Raw genomic sequence first — 18,737 nt, 5'->3', positions numbered from 1 at the left:
TCGTCGCTGCCCCGACATCTTCCTCTGCCGCCGCGATCCTGGATCCAGACGTTCTCCAGGCCGCCGACATGTTCTTGCGGCGACGCCATCTTGGATTTCGTGAAATCCCGCGAGATTCAAGATGGCGTCGCCGCAAGAACATGTCGCTGGCGTGGACGACTCGGGATCCAAAAAGATGGCGTCGGCGAAATCTCGCGAGATTACGCCGACGCCATTTTGGATCCCGATGTCGTCCACGCCGGCGACATGTTCTTGCGGCGACGCCATTTTGGATCGGCGAAATCCCGCGATAGTCAAGATGGCGTCACCGCAAGAACATGTCGCCGGCGAGGATGTCGGGATCCAAAATGGCGTCGGCGAAAACTCGCGAGATTTCGCCAACGCCATTTTGGATCCCGGCGTCGTCCACGCCGGCGACATGTTCTTCCGGCGACGCTATCTTGACTATCGCAGGATTTCACGATACTCAAGATGGCGTCGCCGCAAGAACATGTCGCCGGCGTGGACAACGTCTGGATCCAGGATGGCGCCGGCGGAAGATGATGTCGGGGATCGTGGAGCAGCGGCGATGACGGCGTGAGTATGAGAGACGGAGTGAGAGAAGGGGTCGTATGTGGAGTGAAAGAGTGAGTGGAGATGGTGAAAGGTGAGAGGAGTGTGTGTTGAGGAGTGTGTGTGTTGAGGGTTAACATGGCAAGAGGTGTGATGCTATCGCATCCTCCCGATGCGATAGCATCGGGCCATAATCTAGTCATACATATCCTCCATCCCATAGGCCCGTGCTCATATACCCATCATACATATCCTCCACCCCATAGTCGAGTGCCCATATACCCATCACACATCCTCAATCCCATAGTCCCATGCCCATATACCCATCCTCCATCCCATAGTCCCGTGCCCATATACCTGTCATACATACCCTCCATCCCATAGTCCAGTGCCCATATACCCATCACATATCCTGCATCCCATAGTCAACCATTATGACATCATAATGAGCGGCGGGGCTTGCAACCTATGATGACATCAGCGTCGCCATGGCAACCATTTTGACATCATAATGAGGGGCGGGGCTTGATACACACTTTTTCCCCATTATGTAGATAGGGGCAAAATTGTTTGGTGAATTGGAACGTGCGGGGTTAAAATTTCGCCTCACAACATAGCTTAGGACACTCTCGGGGTCCAGACATGTGACTGTGCCAAATTTTGTGGCAGTAGCTGCGACGGTGCGGATGCCAATCCCGGACATACACACATACATACATATACACGCCCACATTGAGCTTTATATATTAGATATAGACCTTGCATGCCTGAGACAAGCCCACCAGAGCACAGCTCCACTCATAACCTCTCAGAAGGTCTGGTTTCCAGAGTCTTACTGATGACAGCACAATGTCCTGAGAGGTGGCAACGTCGCGAGTAACGGGACATATGAATCTGATGGTCTTGTGAATGGAGGAGGTCTAGTAACTATGGACTATATTGCATATTGTTGTATCTGCTTGCCATATGCACCAGTCAGATCCAGGCGAACACGTCAAACTATCAATTGGCCCACATTCATCCAACGGTTGCCCTATGTCAGACTAGGATACTTTTTTTCCTCTGGTAGTATTCCAAGTAGAGGCATCCTACAAAATATTCCCACAATTTTGAGTTTCTGAACAACAGGAGCATATGCCGATACCATACCATCCATTGGAGGTGTACATCAGGAAAACATCCTCATGTACAGTGTGAAAGATACTGAAAAATATAAAAACAACAAAACCACAAAATTACATGGCCTGAAACTCTACAGGGGAAATCTATGACGTGTTTCTATGATTAATCAGAAGAGCATATTGATGGAGTCTATCTCAGAACAAAGGGCCCTATACAGTCTGAAGTCTTTGTTTTGCTTATAGCTTTCTGTGACTTAAAATCTGACAACAAACAGCTATTGATCTGAATGACAGGTTGTCTACAATGTTGTCAGATGACCAAAGCAGAAATCCCCAAGGAGTCTGAGCTCTATGGAGTCTTCATTCTGGAAATCAGCGAGGGTCCACTGCCCCAGCATTCACCAACAAGATAATATCATGTGTACCTGAAGACTGTTAATATTGATGGCCTATTCTTCAGGGTGAGAACACGACGCTGGTCATCCTCACCGATGAGCCTTTTTCATCTACTGTCAATTTAGGGTATTACGGCTTTCTACAGCTCAGTCCTATTCAAGTGACTGGGACCGAGCTGCAACACTGAACACAGCGACCACAAAATAAACAATGGTACCTAAAATAAAAGAGCACACGGTGATGGAAATTTAGAAAGAAAGACCCCCACCAATTTCATAAAGATTACATACCCTAAAGGTACTGTCACACTTAGCGATGTACCAGCGATCCCGACCAGCGATATGTCGCTGTCAGGATCGCTGGTACATCGCTAAGTGGTCGCTAGTGAGCTGCCACACAGGCAGATCTCACCAGCGACATCGCTGGGGACGGGGGTCGCTACTTACCTGTCAGACGAGGCGATCCTGCGTCCTCCCGCCCGCGTCCACGCTTGTCTCTCCACAGGAAGCGCCGCAGGAAGCTGACGACGAGAAGCGGTCCTGAACGTTCTCGCGCGATCAGTGATAACCAGCGGGGGAGCGGTCGGAGGCAAGTATCAGACACAGCTATATCGCTAGCATTATCGCTATAACGTCACAAGTTATAGCGATATTGCTAGCGATATCGCTTAGTGTGACAGTACCTTAAGAGAGCACTTACACTGTCCAACTATAGTGCATGAGATACTTTAGGAATAATAGTTTCCAATTGGTAAGTGTAAGGCGGCAACCGATCACCTGACGAACACGCAAAATGCTCATTCATTGGGCAAAATGAACTTTAAAGAATTCCTAAGGGCTTCCCCTGACTGCTGATTTTTCTAAATACCACCTATTAACAAGAGTGTCCAAGAGTAATCCTAAAAAAGGGCCCAACTTTCTAGGAAAAGTCAAGGTTGAACTTGCAAAAAGTGGGATCCCACAACCTTGCACAATTGCTATGAAAGAGCAAAATCTCGCTCTCTGCGCTAACCCAGCAGCGCTGCATACTTTACTGAGCACTTACTGAATGGCAACTAATGATGCTACCGCTGGGTTAGGGCAGAGAGCGACATCTTGGCTCTTTCACTGTGAAAGTAATTGTGGAATTCTGTGAGATCCGCTCTGCATGCCATAAACCAGAAACTTGGTCTAGAAAACTGGGCTTTTTCGGCGGGGTGGGGAACAAATTACTTACGATAACTTTTGATAATAGATGATGTTTAGAAAAATCTTGTGTATGGGGCTGCCCACTCTTTTTGTAAAGGGCATCCCCAGACCAGTGCTTATTTAAAAAAAAAAATATGTTTACGTAAAAATCATTGTTCTCATCAGCACATTGTCCAGTGCAAACAGGCTAAGCCCAAACAATGATCTATTACGGATTGCTTTGTACACATATGAAGCGCGGTCCGCCTGTCTACACTACACCAGGCTAATCTAGGACCGCTGATCGGTTTGCAAGCACTAGACTTGCAGCCATCTGACTACTGCGATCAGGTAGTGTAAACCTATACCGGAATCCATCACGTCTACACAACGGGTCCTTATAGAAAGGAGTGTGCAATAACCTGTAATCCTAATTCAGCCCAATATCTCTTATTTCACGGTTGGTCACCAGGCTCTCTCACCTATGGTTAATAAAGTTGCCCTGAGGACAGGAAGTATCTGGTCTCCTATAAACCTTCATTATATAAGCATTGTATCCCCGAGGAATGCGTTTGTCTGCCGAGTCCACTCCCTGTGGTTTGTAGACAAGGAAACTGCATTAACACTTTACATACAAATGCTTCAAGCTCTGCCGAGCGCAGGGGAACATGGGCTCCACTCTTCTCAATGTGGCCTTTCAGAAATTCCTACCCAAAAAAGAAGAGCCAGTGTTTGCCATGTGCCCTTTCAAGACTCGGGTGGACAGAATAATGAATTATTAATCCGGCATGCACAGTCCACTGAGTCAGAAAGATTTCTCACATGGGTAAAACCATTACTATAAAGCCCAAAACAGGGCTGGATGATTCCTACCAAGGATGTGCCTAGAAATTTACTATTGGTACCTACATTTTTGGGTAGTTTTCGATTAAATTGTCCCGTCAAGGATGGGGTTAAGTTGTTGTTTTGCTTCTCTGAGAGTCATTACTTTCTTTTACATTCTTTTTCCATCCACATAGCTGTATGAAAGCTTGTTTTCATTTGTGGGAAGAGTTGTTGTTAACACATCCTTCACTTCACCATATACAGTGGCTTGTGAAAGTATTCACCCCCTTAGCATTTTTGCATCAGTGACCAATTTCATTCACATCTCCTCCAGTCCCTTTCCCCTGCTGTCACCCCTCACCTAACTAAAATATTTAACCTCTATCTCTTCTGGTATCTTTCCCTCCTCATTTAAGCATGCCATCATACATCCACTAATTAAAAAACCATCCCTCGACCAAAACTGTGCCGCTAACTATAGACCTGTCTCTAATCTTCCCTTCATCTCTAAACTCCTGGAACGCCTGGTCCACTCCCGTCTGATCCGCTATCTCTCTGATAACTCTCTTCTCGACCCTCTCCAATCCGGTTTCCGCTCTTTACACTCTACTGAAACTGCCCTCACTAAAGTCTCTAATGATCTACTAACAGCTAAATCAAATGGTCATTACTCCATGCTAATTCTCTTGGATCTCTCTGTAGCATTCAACACTGTGGATCACAAGCTCCTCCTCACTATGCTCCGTTCCATTGGCCTCAAGGACACCGTTCTCTCCTGGTTCTCCTCCTATCTCTCTGACCGCTCCTTTACTGTATCTTTTGCCGGTTCCTCCTCTCACCTTACCCTTACTGTTGGGGTTCCTCAAGGATCAGTCATAGGCCCCCTCCTCTTCTCCTTGTACACTGCCCCTACTGGTCAAACAATCAGTAGATTTGGTTTCCAGTACCATCTCTATGCTGATGACACCCAATTATACGCTTCCTCTCCTGACCTCACGCCTGCCTTTCTAGAAAACACCGGCGATTGTCTAAACGCTGTGTCTAACATCATGTCCTCACTATATCTGAAACTGAACCTGTCAAAGACTGAACTCCTTGTGTTTCCTCCCTCTACTAATGTACCTATACCCGACACTGCCATTTCTGTGTGTGGTTCCACTATTACTCCCCAGCAACATGCCCGCGGTCTTGGGGTCATACTTGACTGAGCTTTCCTTTGTCCCCCACATTCGATCACTGGCTCGCTCTTGTCATCTGCACCTCAAAAACATTTCTAGAATTCGACCTTTTCTTACTTTTGACTCTGCAAAAACTCTTACTGTTTCTCTTAATCATTCTCATCTCGACTATTGTAACTCTCTTCTAATTGGTCTCCCTCTTACCAAACTCTCCCCTCTCGAATCTGTCTTGAATGCTGCAGCCAGGATCATATTCCTCACCAATCGTTACACCGATGCCTCTACCTTGTGTCAGTCATTACAATGGCTACCCATCCACTCCAGAATTCAGTATAAACTTATTACCCTCACCCACAAAGCCCTCCATGGCTCAGCACCACCCTACATCTCCTCCCTTGTTTTAGTATACCACCCTACCCGCGCCCTCCATTCTGCTGATGACCTGAGGTTAGCATCCTCAATAATCAGAACCTCCCACTCCCGCCTCCAGAATTACAGAATGCTGTAGATAAACTCCTTATGTCGATGCCGGCAGCTCATAGGCCAAAAAAAGGTAACAGATTCCCTTTAAGTTAGATTGTAAAACATATACACAATTCCCTTAAACCACTCGAGTGTTGTTTTACCAGTATGCTTTGGGGCATTGTCTTGTTGGAAGGTGAACCTCCATCCCAGTCTCAAATCAATGACAAACAGGTTTTTATCACAAATATCCCTGCATTTTGCACTATCCATTCCTCCCCCTCAACTCAGACCATGTTTCCTCTCCCTGCTGCCACCACCTTGTTTCTCTGTGGATATGGTGTTCTTGGGGTGATGAGCTGTCTTGGTTTGGTGCCAGAAATATAGAGTTCAATTTTGGTCTCATCTGACTACAGCACCCTCCTTTATAAATTTGGAGAGTCTCCCACATCTTTTGGAAACTCAAAATGAGCCTAACAATGTGTGTGTGTGTGTGTGTGTGTGTGTGTGTGTGTGTGTGTGTAAGTAAAGGCTTTGGAGTGTATGGCTTATTGTGGTCGTATCATATGAACAGATACTCCAGTCTCAGCTTGGGAACTCAGCAGCGCTGTTGTCTCTGTGCTGCCTCTCTGATTAATGCCCTCCTTGCCCGGGCTATCATTTTTGGTGGGCTGCCCTCTCTTGACAGGTTTGTTGTGATGCCATGTTCTTCCCATTTGATAATAGATTTGATGCTGCTTAGGGGGATCGTGAACAGATTGGGATATTTTATTTTTGTTTTTTTTTGTTTTTCACAACCCAACCCTGAGCATGTGACTTATGAAGGTAATCGCTTGCACCAGAAATTTTTATGGGCTTCATAGCAAAAGGGGTGAATACATATAAACATGTCAAATGTTCAATTATTTGATCCCATAAATTACATTTCTGCCTATATTTTTTCACATCAACTTTTTAGTTGCTGATGCATCACACACAAACCGGATTGTGAAAATATTTAAACACGTTGTAATGTAACAAAATAGGTAAAATGCTAAGGGAGAGCTTGAATATTTTTGCAAGCCATTGTATTGATATTTTTAACATGAAAAAAACAAAAACAAAAAACTTCTCCATTGTTTATTGTTTTTTTTTCATAGCGCTGGTAAATTGATTAAAAACATTCACAAATTTGTATAAAAACAGAAGAAATAAATTTGGTTTGCATTGCCTTTTTAATTTTTCCTCCCCATCGATGGAACTGTGTTGGGTCTTGTTTTTTTAAGGTGTGAGAATTTTTGAGAGCTTTTCTTTCCCTGCTTTTGAAAAGCGTGACCATAAAATGCAATTGTTTAAATGTTGCTGTGTGGGATAACTAATTTTTTTTTATTTTGAAAGATCTGACTTTTATAGGGACAAGATGTGATGGGTGAATAAACACACTGCCCCTCAAGTCCAACTACTTAAAAGGTACCGTAACTGGTCACTCGATGCAGCATGAAAAAGGGTCGGGCTGTATGACTGCACCTCGCTTGATTTACTCAAACTTTCAGAGAAAATTTGGAAATCTGGAGCACTTCAAAGGAAAAAATATATACTTGCCTGCAATCACACAGCCAGAGTGATTCATGCAACACGCAGTTTGGTCAGCATGAATTGAGTGACAGGTTCCTCTAAATGCCACCACTAGTGATTGACTGCAACAACTACTGTAAATTGTTAAACAGCGGCGATTGTACCTAGCACCAATAACACATTGATTTGAATAGGAGACGGACGTGCACGACCCTGCCACCATCAGAAGATGGGGCAGCTCCGCAATTTAGCAATTCCGGCTGGCAGCCGACACCGAGAACAGCTGATCGTCAGGGGGTGCTAGGTGTCGGACTTGGTCCGATCAGACATTGATGACCTATCCCAAGGAAATCAATGATAATGTAGTGAATAACTTCTTTAATGGGGACATTATGACACACAGATTCTCTTCGCACCTCTGTGCCATGTAGTTCCATCTCTCTTCAGACGCTGTGCTATATCCATTATCAAAATCTAAGTTTTAAATACAGGAAGTAGTTGCATTTGTTTGGAAAATGGCTTAGAATGGTAAATAAAAAAAAAAAAAAAAAGAATATATAGTATACTCACTTCACTAGTCCCCTGCTCCCCACCTGGTCTCTACACTTCCTGCTCTAGCAATGACGTCTTGGCACAGACGTGTGACCACTGCAGGCAATCACTGGCTGCAGGGGACAAGGAAGCAGCAGAATAATAGTAGTGGGGGTTGGGTAACTAGTGGATGATTACATTTTTTCAGATTTAAACATTTTCACTTACCTGAAAACCCCTGCAATTGCTTAGTGTGTGTATATACATACATACTCTCAGATGCAAGTCAAAATATCGCGCTGCTTTTTTTTTTTCTTCCGAAGTTTGATGTAATAAGCTGCGGTTCCTTTATACTTATTAAGAACATATATAACCATTAGGCTGTGTGCCCACGTAGCGATTTTTAAGCGTTTTTGCCGCGATTTTCGGCGCAAAAACGGTTAAAAATCGTGTACAGAACGCCCCCCATGCATTCCTAAGGCATGCCGCACATGCTGTGCTAATGCTGCGCTTTTTTCCGTGGCGGAATCGCATCGTGGAAAAAAATCGCAGCATTGTCATTCTTTTGTGCGGAATCACAAAGAATTGCCGCGATTCCGCACCCATAGGAATGCATGAGAATCGCTTACTTCCCGCATGTGGCTATGCCCACCATGCGCGAAGTTAAGCGTCTCATGTGCGGTTGGTACCCTGGGTACCATACCCCTGTAAAAAAAAAGAAGAAAAAAAATCGGGGTATATTTACCTTCCGGCGTCACGCGCTGCATTCCCAGTAATGCCTTGCGGCAAGGTCCTGTGATGACATGGTCTCGCGAGATCGCTATAGCAACGCAAGACCAACGTCATCACAGGTCTCGCAAGGCATTACTGGGAACGCTGTGGCCCGGGATGGTAGCGCGGGACGCCGGAAGGTAAATATACCCCGATTTTTTTTATTTTTTTTTTTTAGCATTTTAACATTCTATCTTTTACTATTGATGCCGCATAGGCGGCCTCAATAGTAAAAACCTGGTCACACTTGTCAAATACTATGTTTGACGAGTGTGACCAACCTGTCAATCACTTTCCAAGCGATGATTCAAATCTCTTGGAAAGTGCTTGAATATCGCACGCGAAAATCGCGGCAAAATCGCGAACATAATCGCGGTGAAATCGCGCGGAAAAAACCGCTCGATTTCTGGGAAGGAGTCCGGTTTTTAGTGTCCGGAATAAAACGCTACGTGGGCACATAGCCTTATATTCTTTATGGGCAACAGATCTCTACACGAGAGGCCCTTGAAGCTTGGTGCTCGCGAGACCTTCAGTATAAGGCCTCATTCACATGACTGATTTTTCCAAGTATGCTTTTTGTCTTTCACAAACAGAACATGTCGTTAATGTCAGGGTTTGTGGAGTCAGTAAGAAAAACCTCCGACTCTAAAGCCCTGCCTCATTACTGAGCACATACATAAAGTGCAGCACAGATTCATCTCAACTGAAAGTTTATTTCACAACTTTCCCAAATAAATTGGGTTCAGTAGTGCAATGCATAATGTGCTGTAAATGTTTTCCTAATAATTTGGGAAAGTTATGAAATATCCTATAAATGTCTGTTCTGTTCCTGATCTCAGGATCTGGGCTTTTAGCGGAGATGAATCTGTGCTGCACTTTATGCACATACTCAGTAGTGAGGTCGGGTTGTGGAGTCAGGGAAATTAAGTAGTCGGAGGTTTGGCTTACGGACTCCACAGCCCTGGTGCACAATAAGTCGCACATGGACCAATATTAGCCTGTATGCCAGTGCATGGAGCCAGCCACATCCATAGTTGGCACTTGTCTGAACTTAGCTTTAATGTGTACATTTTGTCACAGCCGCGTCCTGACTGCAGGGCATGCTGGCAGTTGTGGTTTCACAGGAGTTGGGGTGCCGCAGATTGCGGACTCCAGTTCTTATGAATTCCTACAACTCAGATTTTTACCAAACTCTCTACAATGAAAAACACCAGCGATGTGGCATTCATAATCAATGTGCCACATACTGTCTCTGCCACGGCTGGACAATGCTCAGGTGACAGGCAGTCATAGCCAAAAGAAATTTGATATAAAAGGTCCCATTTTCTCTAATACTGGGTGAAAAGGGGAATGGTCTTCCGGGCTAACATTACTAATCTAATATATAAAGTTCAAAGTGTGTATGTGTGTGTGTGTGTATGTCCGGGATAGGCATCAGCACCGTCGCAGCTACAGCCACAAAATTTGGCACAGTCACACGTCTGGACCCCGAGAGCGTCCTAAGCTATGTTGTGAGGCGAAATTTTAACCCCGCACATTCCAATTTACCAAACAATTTTGCCCCCATCTACATACTGGGGAAAAAGTGTGCGTGTCAAGCCCCGCCCCTCATTATCATAATGCCCCTATTTGCATAATGGGGAAACAGTGTGTGCGTATCAAGCCCCGCCCCTCATTATGATGTCATAATGGTTGCCATGGCGACGCTGATGTCATCATAGCAAGCCCCTGATGTCATAATGGTTGACTATGGGATGGAGGATGTGTGATGGGTATATGGGCACTGGACTATGGGATGGAGGATATGTATGACGGGTATATGGGCAAGGGACTATGGGATGGCGGATATGTATGACAGGTATATGGGTACGGGACTATGAGATGGAGGATGTGTGATGGGTATATGGGCACGGGACTATGGGATGGCAGATATGTATGATGTGTATATGGGCACGGGACTATGGGATGGAGGATGTGTGATGGGTATATGGGCACGGGACTATGGGATGGAGGATATGTATGATGGTATATGGGCACGGGACTATGGGATGGAGGATGTGTGATGGGTATATGGGCACGAGACTATGGGATGGAGGATGTGTGATGGGTATATGGGCACGAGACTATGGGATGGAGGATGTGTGATGGGTATATGGGCACGGGACTATGGGATGGCGGATATGTATGATGGGTATATGGGCACGGGACTATGGGATGGCGGATATGTATGATGGGTATATGGGCACTCGACTATGGGATGGCGAATATGTATGATGGGTATATGGGCATGGGACTATGGGATGGAGGCTGTGTGATGGGTATATGGGCACTCGACTATGGGATGGAGGATATGTATGATGGGTATATGGGCACGGACCTATGGGATCGTGGATATGTATGATGGGTATATGGGCATGGGACTACGGGATGGAGGATAATTATAATTTGCTATAACTAACCACAGTTAGTTACTATGCCTGGGCAGCGCCGTAATCTTCAGCTAGTGTAGTACAAATGTCATAAAAAAGTTGATGTAGTAGTAGTAATAGTGCAGGTGGCCAACAGAAGCCACATTATCAGTGTTATATGAATACTGTCATTGCCGATCCTCTGCGGTCTAATCTCCAACTATATTGACAGCTGCCGAGTGACATTTATGGGGCATATAACACCACCTGGCGCACAAAGAACATGGAATACATGAAAGGCAAACAGCGCGCTGCAGAGGACAAGGCCGGCCAAGGCCTTCCCCAGCAACACCAGCTAGTCCCAGGGCTCATAAGGCAAGTAACAATATCCTCCTAGCCCAAATGGCTGTATCATTTCTATACATGTATATGGAAAATTACGCATATGCCAAATTAATATGCAAAGTATATGCCAAATTACGCACAGGGGTTCTGAGAGCAGATGACTACCTTCTATTGATGGAGACATGCAAGGGTAAGCACGATGCTATATACTATGCTTCACATTGCCATGACATACGTAGCTCCCATGAGCCCAAACAGGACCTGAATGTAGTCGCCTTTTGGTAATACATCAGACTCCTGACTCTCAGTGCTGGCAGGACGCAGCAATGATTAAACTGTAACTTCTATAGAACCACCATAACCTCAGAGATAACAGGCCCTTGAAATCAGCACATCAGTGTCACTACTTCATGCTGCTCGCTGATAAGGCCGAGTAAATGTGGCAATGAAATAATGGCTACCTGTGTACACCGTATATGCTGCAATCACACAAGTCTGGCTGATTCTTTACAAATCTTTATTCGGTGATATTTCACCCATTAACACTAAGGGGCAGGAAAATCATTATGCAGCGACTGGAATGGATCAGTTAGTAACAGATGTAGAAGTATAGGGGGTCAGATCTGCTCATCATTGCATAAAAATAAGTTCAGCGACTTTCTAATAACCAGGGTGTTACTATTTCTTATCATTGTTTGCATTAAGTCTATGATCACATCTGTGCTCATAGAAACAGGCTGGAAACTTGTACAGGTCTTGTCCTGCTGGTAGCCGGCAAGTCCAAGAAATCGCAGCGCAGACTACACAGCGATACATATTGCCTCCCCTGAAGCACTGTAGCAAACCACAGGCTGGGGACAGATGTAGTAAGCCTTTAGCTGGGAGCAGCATGAGGTCTGTACAGACTCACACGGCCAGAAGAGGTCCTTTATTTTTGCTGCAGTTACCTTAAAGAAACCGTCCTGGAAAATTATCCTTTGTGTTTGTGGTCCTGCATGTGCAAGTAAAAATGTGCATTCATCCAACATGTAAAAGCATGCAATAGGGAAGAGAAGAAGGAGAGAAAAAAAAAAAAAAAAAAAAAAAAAAAAAAAAAAAAAAAATCGCAACATGCACACTTCATTTCCTGAAAGCTGTAAATTCTCAGTGGCTAGCATTAGGCTGATGAATTTTGGTGGGTCTGGTCAACTGACTAATGGATACAGTGAACTCCCAAGTTTCCTCAAAAAGAGGATGTTGGATGAGAGGATTAGGCAGCAGCATTTCAACATGCTTGATCCATTTGTTCTCAAAGGAACAACGAACCCCAGAAGTGTCTGGCGGTGGCTCTACCCCCTTCTCACATTCATAACACATTGCACACCGCGTGCATGTTGGGAAGGGGTAGTGTGGAGCAACACGAGTCGTGCATCTATACATAGATTAAAAAAAAAAAAAATTAAAAAAAAAAAAAAAAAAAAAAAAGGGCCAGGGTCACCGTAGGAAAACAGCAGGCATTACTTACCGGTAAATCTCGTGCCGTCATTAGTTTACTATACTGCAGCGATGATGTCACGGCGACAAGTGACAACTGTAGCAAATCACTGACATCGGCAGAATGCCAATTTAATAGCACATTTACCCCATTGCCACATCATACTATTACCCCCTGACATACAGCTGGCAAATGCTGGCAAATACACGGCTCAGGCATGCAGTGACACAGGGGCCCAGTGTAAAAATCTATCGTGCAGTACACTGCCGTAGTATAGCACTGCCTTACTGTAGCGTTGTCTGCTGCACCGAGCCATAGCTTTCTAACATGCCAACTCATATAGGTCCAAAGGAGGCTAAATGGACACGATTACTTCTGCCAGGCTACCGTAGCCCTATGGACACTTTTCCCAGCGTACATGATTTGTACATAACCTTAAAAAGAAGCGGGGCCATGGGATTACATGGAGCCAAGTAAACCATAGTAGACTAATGTGCCTTATAGGTTTCCTCCCACAGTCCAATAACATACCCTTATATAACGCTGCATAAACAGGACGCAAAGATAGGCATGTCACAGAATACATACCGTCCTAAAGTGAACAGAGCCTTACAGAGTTGCAGAACATGACACTATACTCTGCGTTCTCAGGGATTTTACACAATTGCACAACACATTATTCATCCATCTACCATACAGGAAGGCAAAACACAGACGCTTCCCATACGACACTGTGTACAGCGTCTTGTCATGTAAACCTGTACAAGTTCCTTCCTGCCTGAGACAAGGATTTAACATGGCGGTCTTATAACAAAGAGCAAAGAAGGGGTCCGGGCAGCATTTCCCCGTGAAAGGGTGGCCGTCCATATACAATACAGGTCGTCCTTGAATGACAAAGCTGGCATCCTTCCCGGCACTACTCCACTTGTTTTACCAGGAGATTCATACAGGCCTAATTATACGTTCTCCCAGGGCAACGAAAACAGTGATGTGTCACCAGCTAAAAACATTGTAAACTCTGGGCTGGGAAACTTCCACTTATGCTAAAGGCTCAAAACATCATTCTCCAGGCAGTGACATAACAAGAGAAGCAGCTACCAGCGGTGCCCTGTTACAAAACCATACCAATGCCACGACACCGGGCTCATCAGAAATTCACTGCAATAGGCTCAGGAAAGCCTTACATTACTGGGACTGGAAATCAGCAACAGTGCCACCTGTGGGAGACTGCAGGAAGAGCACTGTGTATTGTTTCTACAGAAGCAGTCAATGGAAATACATTTCATACATAGAATCGCATGAGAAAAATGAGCAAATCACAAGCGATATATAACTCCCAATACCCATCATCTATTGCAAAGACAGTACATACAATGATAACATTAAAGCAACCAAACAAAATAACCTGAGCAACCCTGTATCACAGCAGCAAGGAGACAGCACACTGGCAGGAAGGCCAAATAATGACAATCCACACCGACACTGTATCAGAAAGCAATGTCACATGCAATCAGGAACCCTCTACAAAACCAGACACATGATGGGGGGGGGAGTCTATTGCCTCTTACCAGCACTGAAGGTGGAAGGCGGCCGGACAGTGGTCACAGCACAGCAGGTCCCCTCCTTCCTTGCAGCTATCGCAGCTGTCGTGGTTTGTAGCCCTTCCACTTCTTCTGGGCTCTTTTTCTGGCCTCCTGCTTTTCTTCTCCCCTTCTTCACTCTTGGGTGGTGCCAGCAGAGCTTGGATTTGCTGGTGTAGGCACAGGAGAAGGTGGAAAGCATTAATAACAGCACATATTTTCTGACCTATTTTACATCGTGTATCAGGAGGATCATTGTGATATGAGGCATCTGACGAGCTGGACGTGTCCATTCATTAGGAGGTCCATTATGTGACAGTTCTTAGATCGTGCAGATTTTCTATTCTAAACCAGACACACCCCACAATAATCAGTGGGACCCCTCCACTTCCATTCATATCCTTACTACTACTGATACGTTTTGGACAACGATTCCGTTGGTATGCTTTTGCCGTAGCCACGTTGGCGGTTGTATCAGATGTCGCATTCTCTAACGTGGCAGATTTGTTAACAGAAGTTTCTGCAGCTATTTCATCTGAATAGTTTGTTAGAAAACCCATACTCATATGCTGCTGAAACACAATTCAGATGTATATGCAAAGGATTCAGTCTGCAAAATGGGAAAAAAAAAAAAACAAAAACCCTAACCGCTCCATTCACCCCCATGGCCGGTGTCTGATATTAAAGCCAAGTCCCAGTCCCTTATCTGTAATCTCAGAGCCCATTGCTTTCTGTGCAGAACAGCGTGACCCGACAGATGTGGTTACATTATTTGTTAGTCCTTTATTTCAATCATTTCCAAACATCTATAGGAAACAGAAGACTTTATGCAGATGTGAAGGGCGCATTAGGCAGGCCATACACATTAGCTATTTGTCAGCCAAACTATCGACCCCCCCCACAGAGAAGCTCTGGGCTTGGCCGAGTGCTCCTGAGTTCTCTATGAGAGCCGCTGCCAGGATCATTGTACAGCAGACTTATCTCCAGGGAGAGGAAAAGGATCGGACGACGGAATCCCGACCTCCTGATCCTCATACCCCCCCAGACAATCTGTCACGCGACAGCCAAGGAGACCGCCATACACTTTAGTTGGTCTGCTGCTCCTACAAAAATAGGCAGGCTTGTGTGACCTCTCTAATGTGTATGGCCATATCCCGTCAGATGAACGCCAGCTATTCCTGGCACCTCCCTACATACACTAGCAGGCTTGGCCTTTAATGTATTCTCAATGGAAAAAAAAAGGAAAATTAAGCCACTCGCAGAGAACTCTGGCAGCGGCTGATCACCACACTTCAGAACAAAGAGATTGGACATGTTGAAACCGAGCAGACTGATCTTTCAGCTACACCCCCCCCAGTAAAAGTAAGACCTGGCAGGTTGTGCTGACATTCATGTGATGGATATGGCAATCTTAAAGGGGTTGTCCACTGCTAGCCAAACCTTTTCTTCAATACTATATTACCACGTGGAAAAAACTTATTAAATTACCCCCATTCTAATGCCCCATAGAGGGTCTAGTGAGGCTTACTAGACATTGTCATGCCACACGAGTCCTGGAGTCAATCAGCGGTCCCTTATTGAGCTGCTGTGCTCTCACTTCCTTTGGACAAACGATGCGATATCCGGGGGAGGTGTGAACACTGCAGCCCATTAATGACAGCCGATTGGCTGCATGGCATAACAATGTCCTGTAAGCCTGGGTGCAGGAGGACACGGTGGTTTTATTTTACAATGAGGATTATAGTATTTAAGAAGGGGTTGCCTACATAGTGGAAAACCCCTTTAAGGCCTTTGCTGCTCACCAGGGACAGACCTATGAAAACAAAGAGAGAAGGAATGCCTAAACTGACCAATCAGATTGAAGCTTTCATTTATTTGAAGCTCCAGGGAGAATACGAGCAGCAGTCTGATTGGTTGTTGTGTGTCTGCCCACTTACACTGGCTGGGATAAGTCACCTTCGGGGAGGTGAGGCCTGCAGAAGGCAGAGGTGGCCGCACAGCTCACTGCAGGCTGACACCAGCGAGCACTAGCCGGCAGCACCGCCACACAGCATTGCGCATGTCCCGCGATCATGGCGGAGGCCGAGCTGCTGCCGAGCCTGCACCGGGCGCCCGCCCCTCCCTCCTGTACCGGCGCCGCTTACCTCCATCAGCCCCCCGGACGTGTCCAGGTCGTACACAATGGTTTTGGCCTCCATGGCCGGAGACTGCACAGCCTGGCGCCTGCAGAACGAGCGCTCCGGCAGGAGAGGACACCGAGGCCTCCCCCGGGATCAGATCCTGAGGTAACGGAGCTCCTGGAGGCGGCGGCCGGGCACACTGCAGGTGCAGGCGGCTCGGGAGAAACAGTCCGAGGAGGGGGCGCTCCCTGCTCCGGGGATGTGACGAGGCCTACCCAGGGCCTAGCCGACTGCTCGCCGGTCCCTCCTCCTGCGCTGGCTGCGGTCTGCAGGAAGCATCAGGGCTCCGGCCATGTTGGCCCCGTCTTTTCACAGGGGAGAAGGGCAGGCGGCGGGGCTCGTAGACGGCACACCGTTCCGTGACGGGCTAGCTGTTGCGCTCCTCTCCTTCCGCGGTCGCTTACGTGCGTCTCCCCTCCCCCAGCAGCGGCCGCGCACTTGGCGCAAAGTGACTGCGCGGGAGACAATCCTATGCGCATGCGTGGAACAGAGAAAAGAAGGGGGGAGCGTCGAGTCGCTACAGAGCGAGGATAGGAGCAACGGACGTCACGTTGTTCACGCACGCGCGGTGTGCTATAGACAGGTTGTGAGACGGCAGACAACGTCTACGTCACCAACCTCGCGCATGCGCCTAGGGAAAAAGAGCAAGGCGCTTGGAACAGCCATGAGAGGGGCGGGATACCCTGTGACATCACTGAGCTGCGCATGCGCCGTGCGTTACAAGGCGCACATACACAACCGGGACACAGCAGGGGGCGCGGCGTCAATAATGGTACGCATGCGCAGAGATAGAGAAGCGTCGAGTACAGCCGCTGTATACACCGTGAAGGGGAGTGTGAGGACGTCACACGCCGTGCGCTCTGCCTCACCTTCCCGCAGACATGGAGTCTTTTTGTTTATGTTTTGGGTTTGTCTGCGCATGCGCATCATATGTATGTAAATAGAGGGCGGCCATGTTGGTGCTGGCATGTACGGAACGATGACGTCCTGTGTCCGGGACAATCAGCTCTTTGTAGTGTCTCCTCCCAAGTAGATGGCATCAAATATGGCCGCACTGGGGGTGTACGTACAATGGGAGAGACTTGTGGGCTGTGACCTTACACAATGCACCATAAGCTTCAGGGCTGCCATTGCGTGCCGGACATTGTAATACATAGCAATGGCGGAGAATTAGCCAGTCAAAGGCGGCCAAGTGGTATACATCCTGACAATGTGGAGGAACAGCTGAGAGCACATTGCTGATTGGTTGCAAAGCGTCACGTGACGAGTATTGGAGCATGCTGATTGCCCACAAAGCCTCACGTGATAAGTATTGGATCTTGTTGATTGGCTGTAACACGTCATGTGATGGGTATTGGAGTTTGCTGATTGGCTGCAAAGCATTATGTGATGAGTATTGGTGTTTGCTGATTGGCTTCAAAGCATCATGTGATGAGAATTGGAACTTGCTGATTGGCTGTAAAGCATCATGTGATGAGTATTGGCGCTTACTGATTGGCTGCAAAGCATGTGATGAGTATTGGCGCTTGCTGATTGGCTGCAAAGCATCATGTGATGAGCATTGGAGCTTGTTGATTGGTTACAAAGTGTCACGTGATGAGTATTGGAGCTTGCTGATTGGCTGCAAAGCATCATGTGATGAGTATCGGCTTGCTGATTGGCTGTAAAGCATCACGTGATGAGCATTGGAGCATGGTGATTGGCTACAAAGCCTCACCTGAGGAGTACTGGCGCTTCTTTCTGCCGCAGACATTTTAGGCTGTGTTCACAATGTGTTGGCACATAAAAATGAGCAACTTTGCAATTTATTGGAGACTGGAGGGAATTTAATTGCTTGCAGCTTGCTGTCTGAGCATGCCCAGTACTTACAAGCTCATTCTTAGACACCCCCAGGAAGAAGCTAGCATGAAACGCGCGTCGGGGTGCTGTTTCAGGCTGCACCATGTTACCTCTTTTTGCACTTGCATGACTATACATGATATGACCATTATATATTTTCTTGCATTTCTCTGACAACCTACATATTAATAAGGCTTACCTACAGTATTATTAAATGATGACTTCTGTCTGTGTTCATGCCATAAATGCCATTAAGCTCTCTATAGCACTGTTCATTTATATTACATTTATGACTGTCAGCTATTAGCTATTTAATTCTATTGTGTCTTGGACTGCCCTGGAGTTCTGTGTCTGT

The 18,737-nt window shown here is 46.3% G+C and overlaps 1 protein-coding gene across 1 annotated transcript in view; it reads right to left on the bottom strand.

Moving 5' to 3' along the window:
* Window positions 1-17,171, bottom strand: part of PHF12 (PHD finger protein 12) — a 67,462-nt gene extending 50,291 nt beyond the window's left edge. Inside the window, exons 1-2 of the mRNA XM_073565486.1 lie at window positions 16,508-17,171; window positions 14,352-14,533 (exon numbers count right to left, since the gene is read on the bottom strand). Coding sequence (XP_073421587.1) covers window positions 14,352-14,533; window positions 16,508-16,561 — 236 coding nt within the window. The 5' untranslated portion in view covers window positions 16,562-17,171. The remainder of the gene's footprint in view (window positions 1-14,351; window positions 14,534-16,507) is intronic.
* Window positions 17,172-18,737: the final 1,566 nt, after the last annotated feature.

This window comes from Dendrobates tinctorius, unplaced genomic scaffold (assembly GCF_039654945.1).
Source record: "Dendrobates tinctorius isolate UK_male_01 unplaced genomic scaffold, ASM3965494v1 ptg000016l, whole genome shotgun sequence".
NCBI lineage: Eukaryota > Metazoa > Chordata > Amphibia > Anura > Dendrobatidae > Dendrobates > Dendrobates tinctorius.
This window is presented reverse-complemented; position numbering and strand designations above follow the sequence as displayed.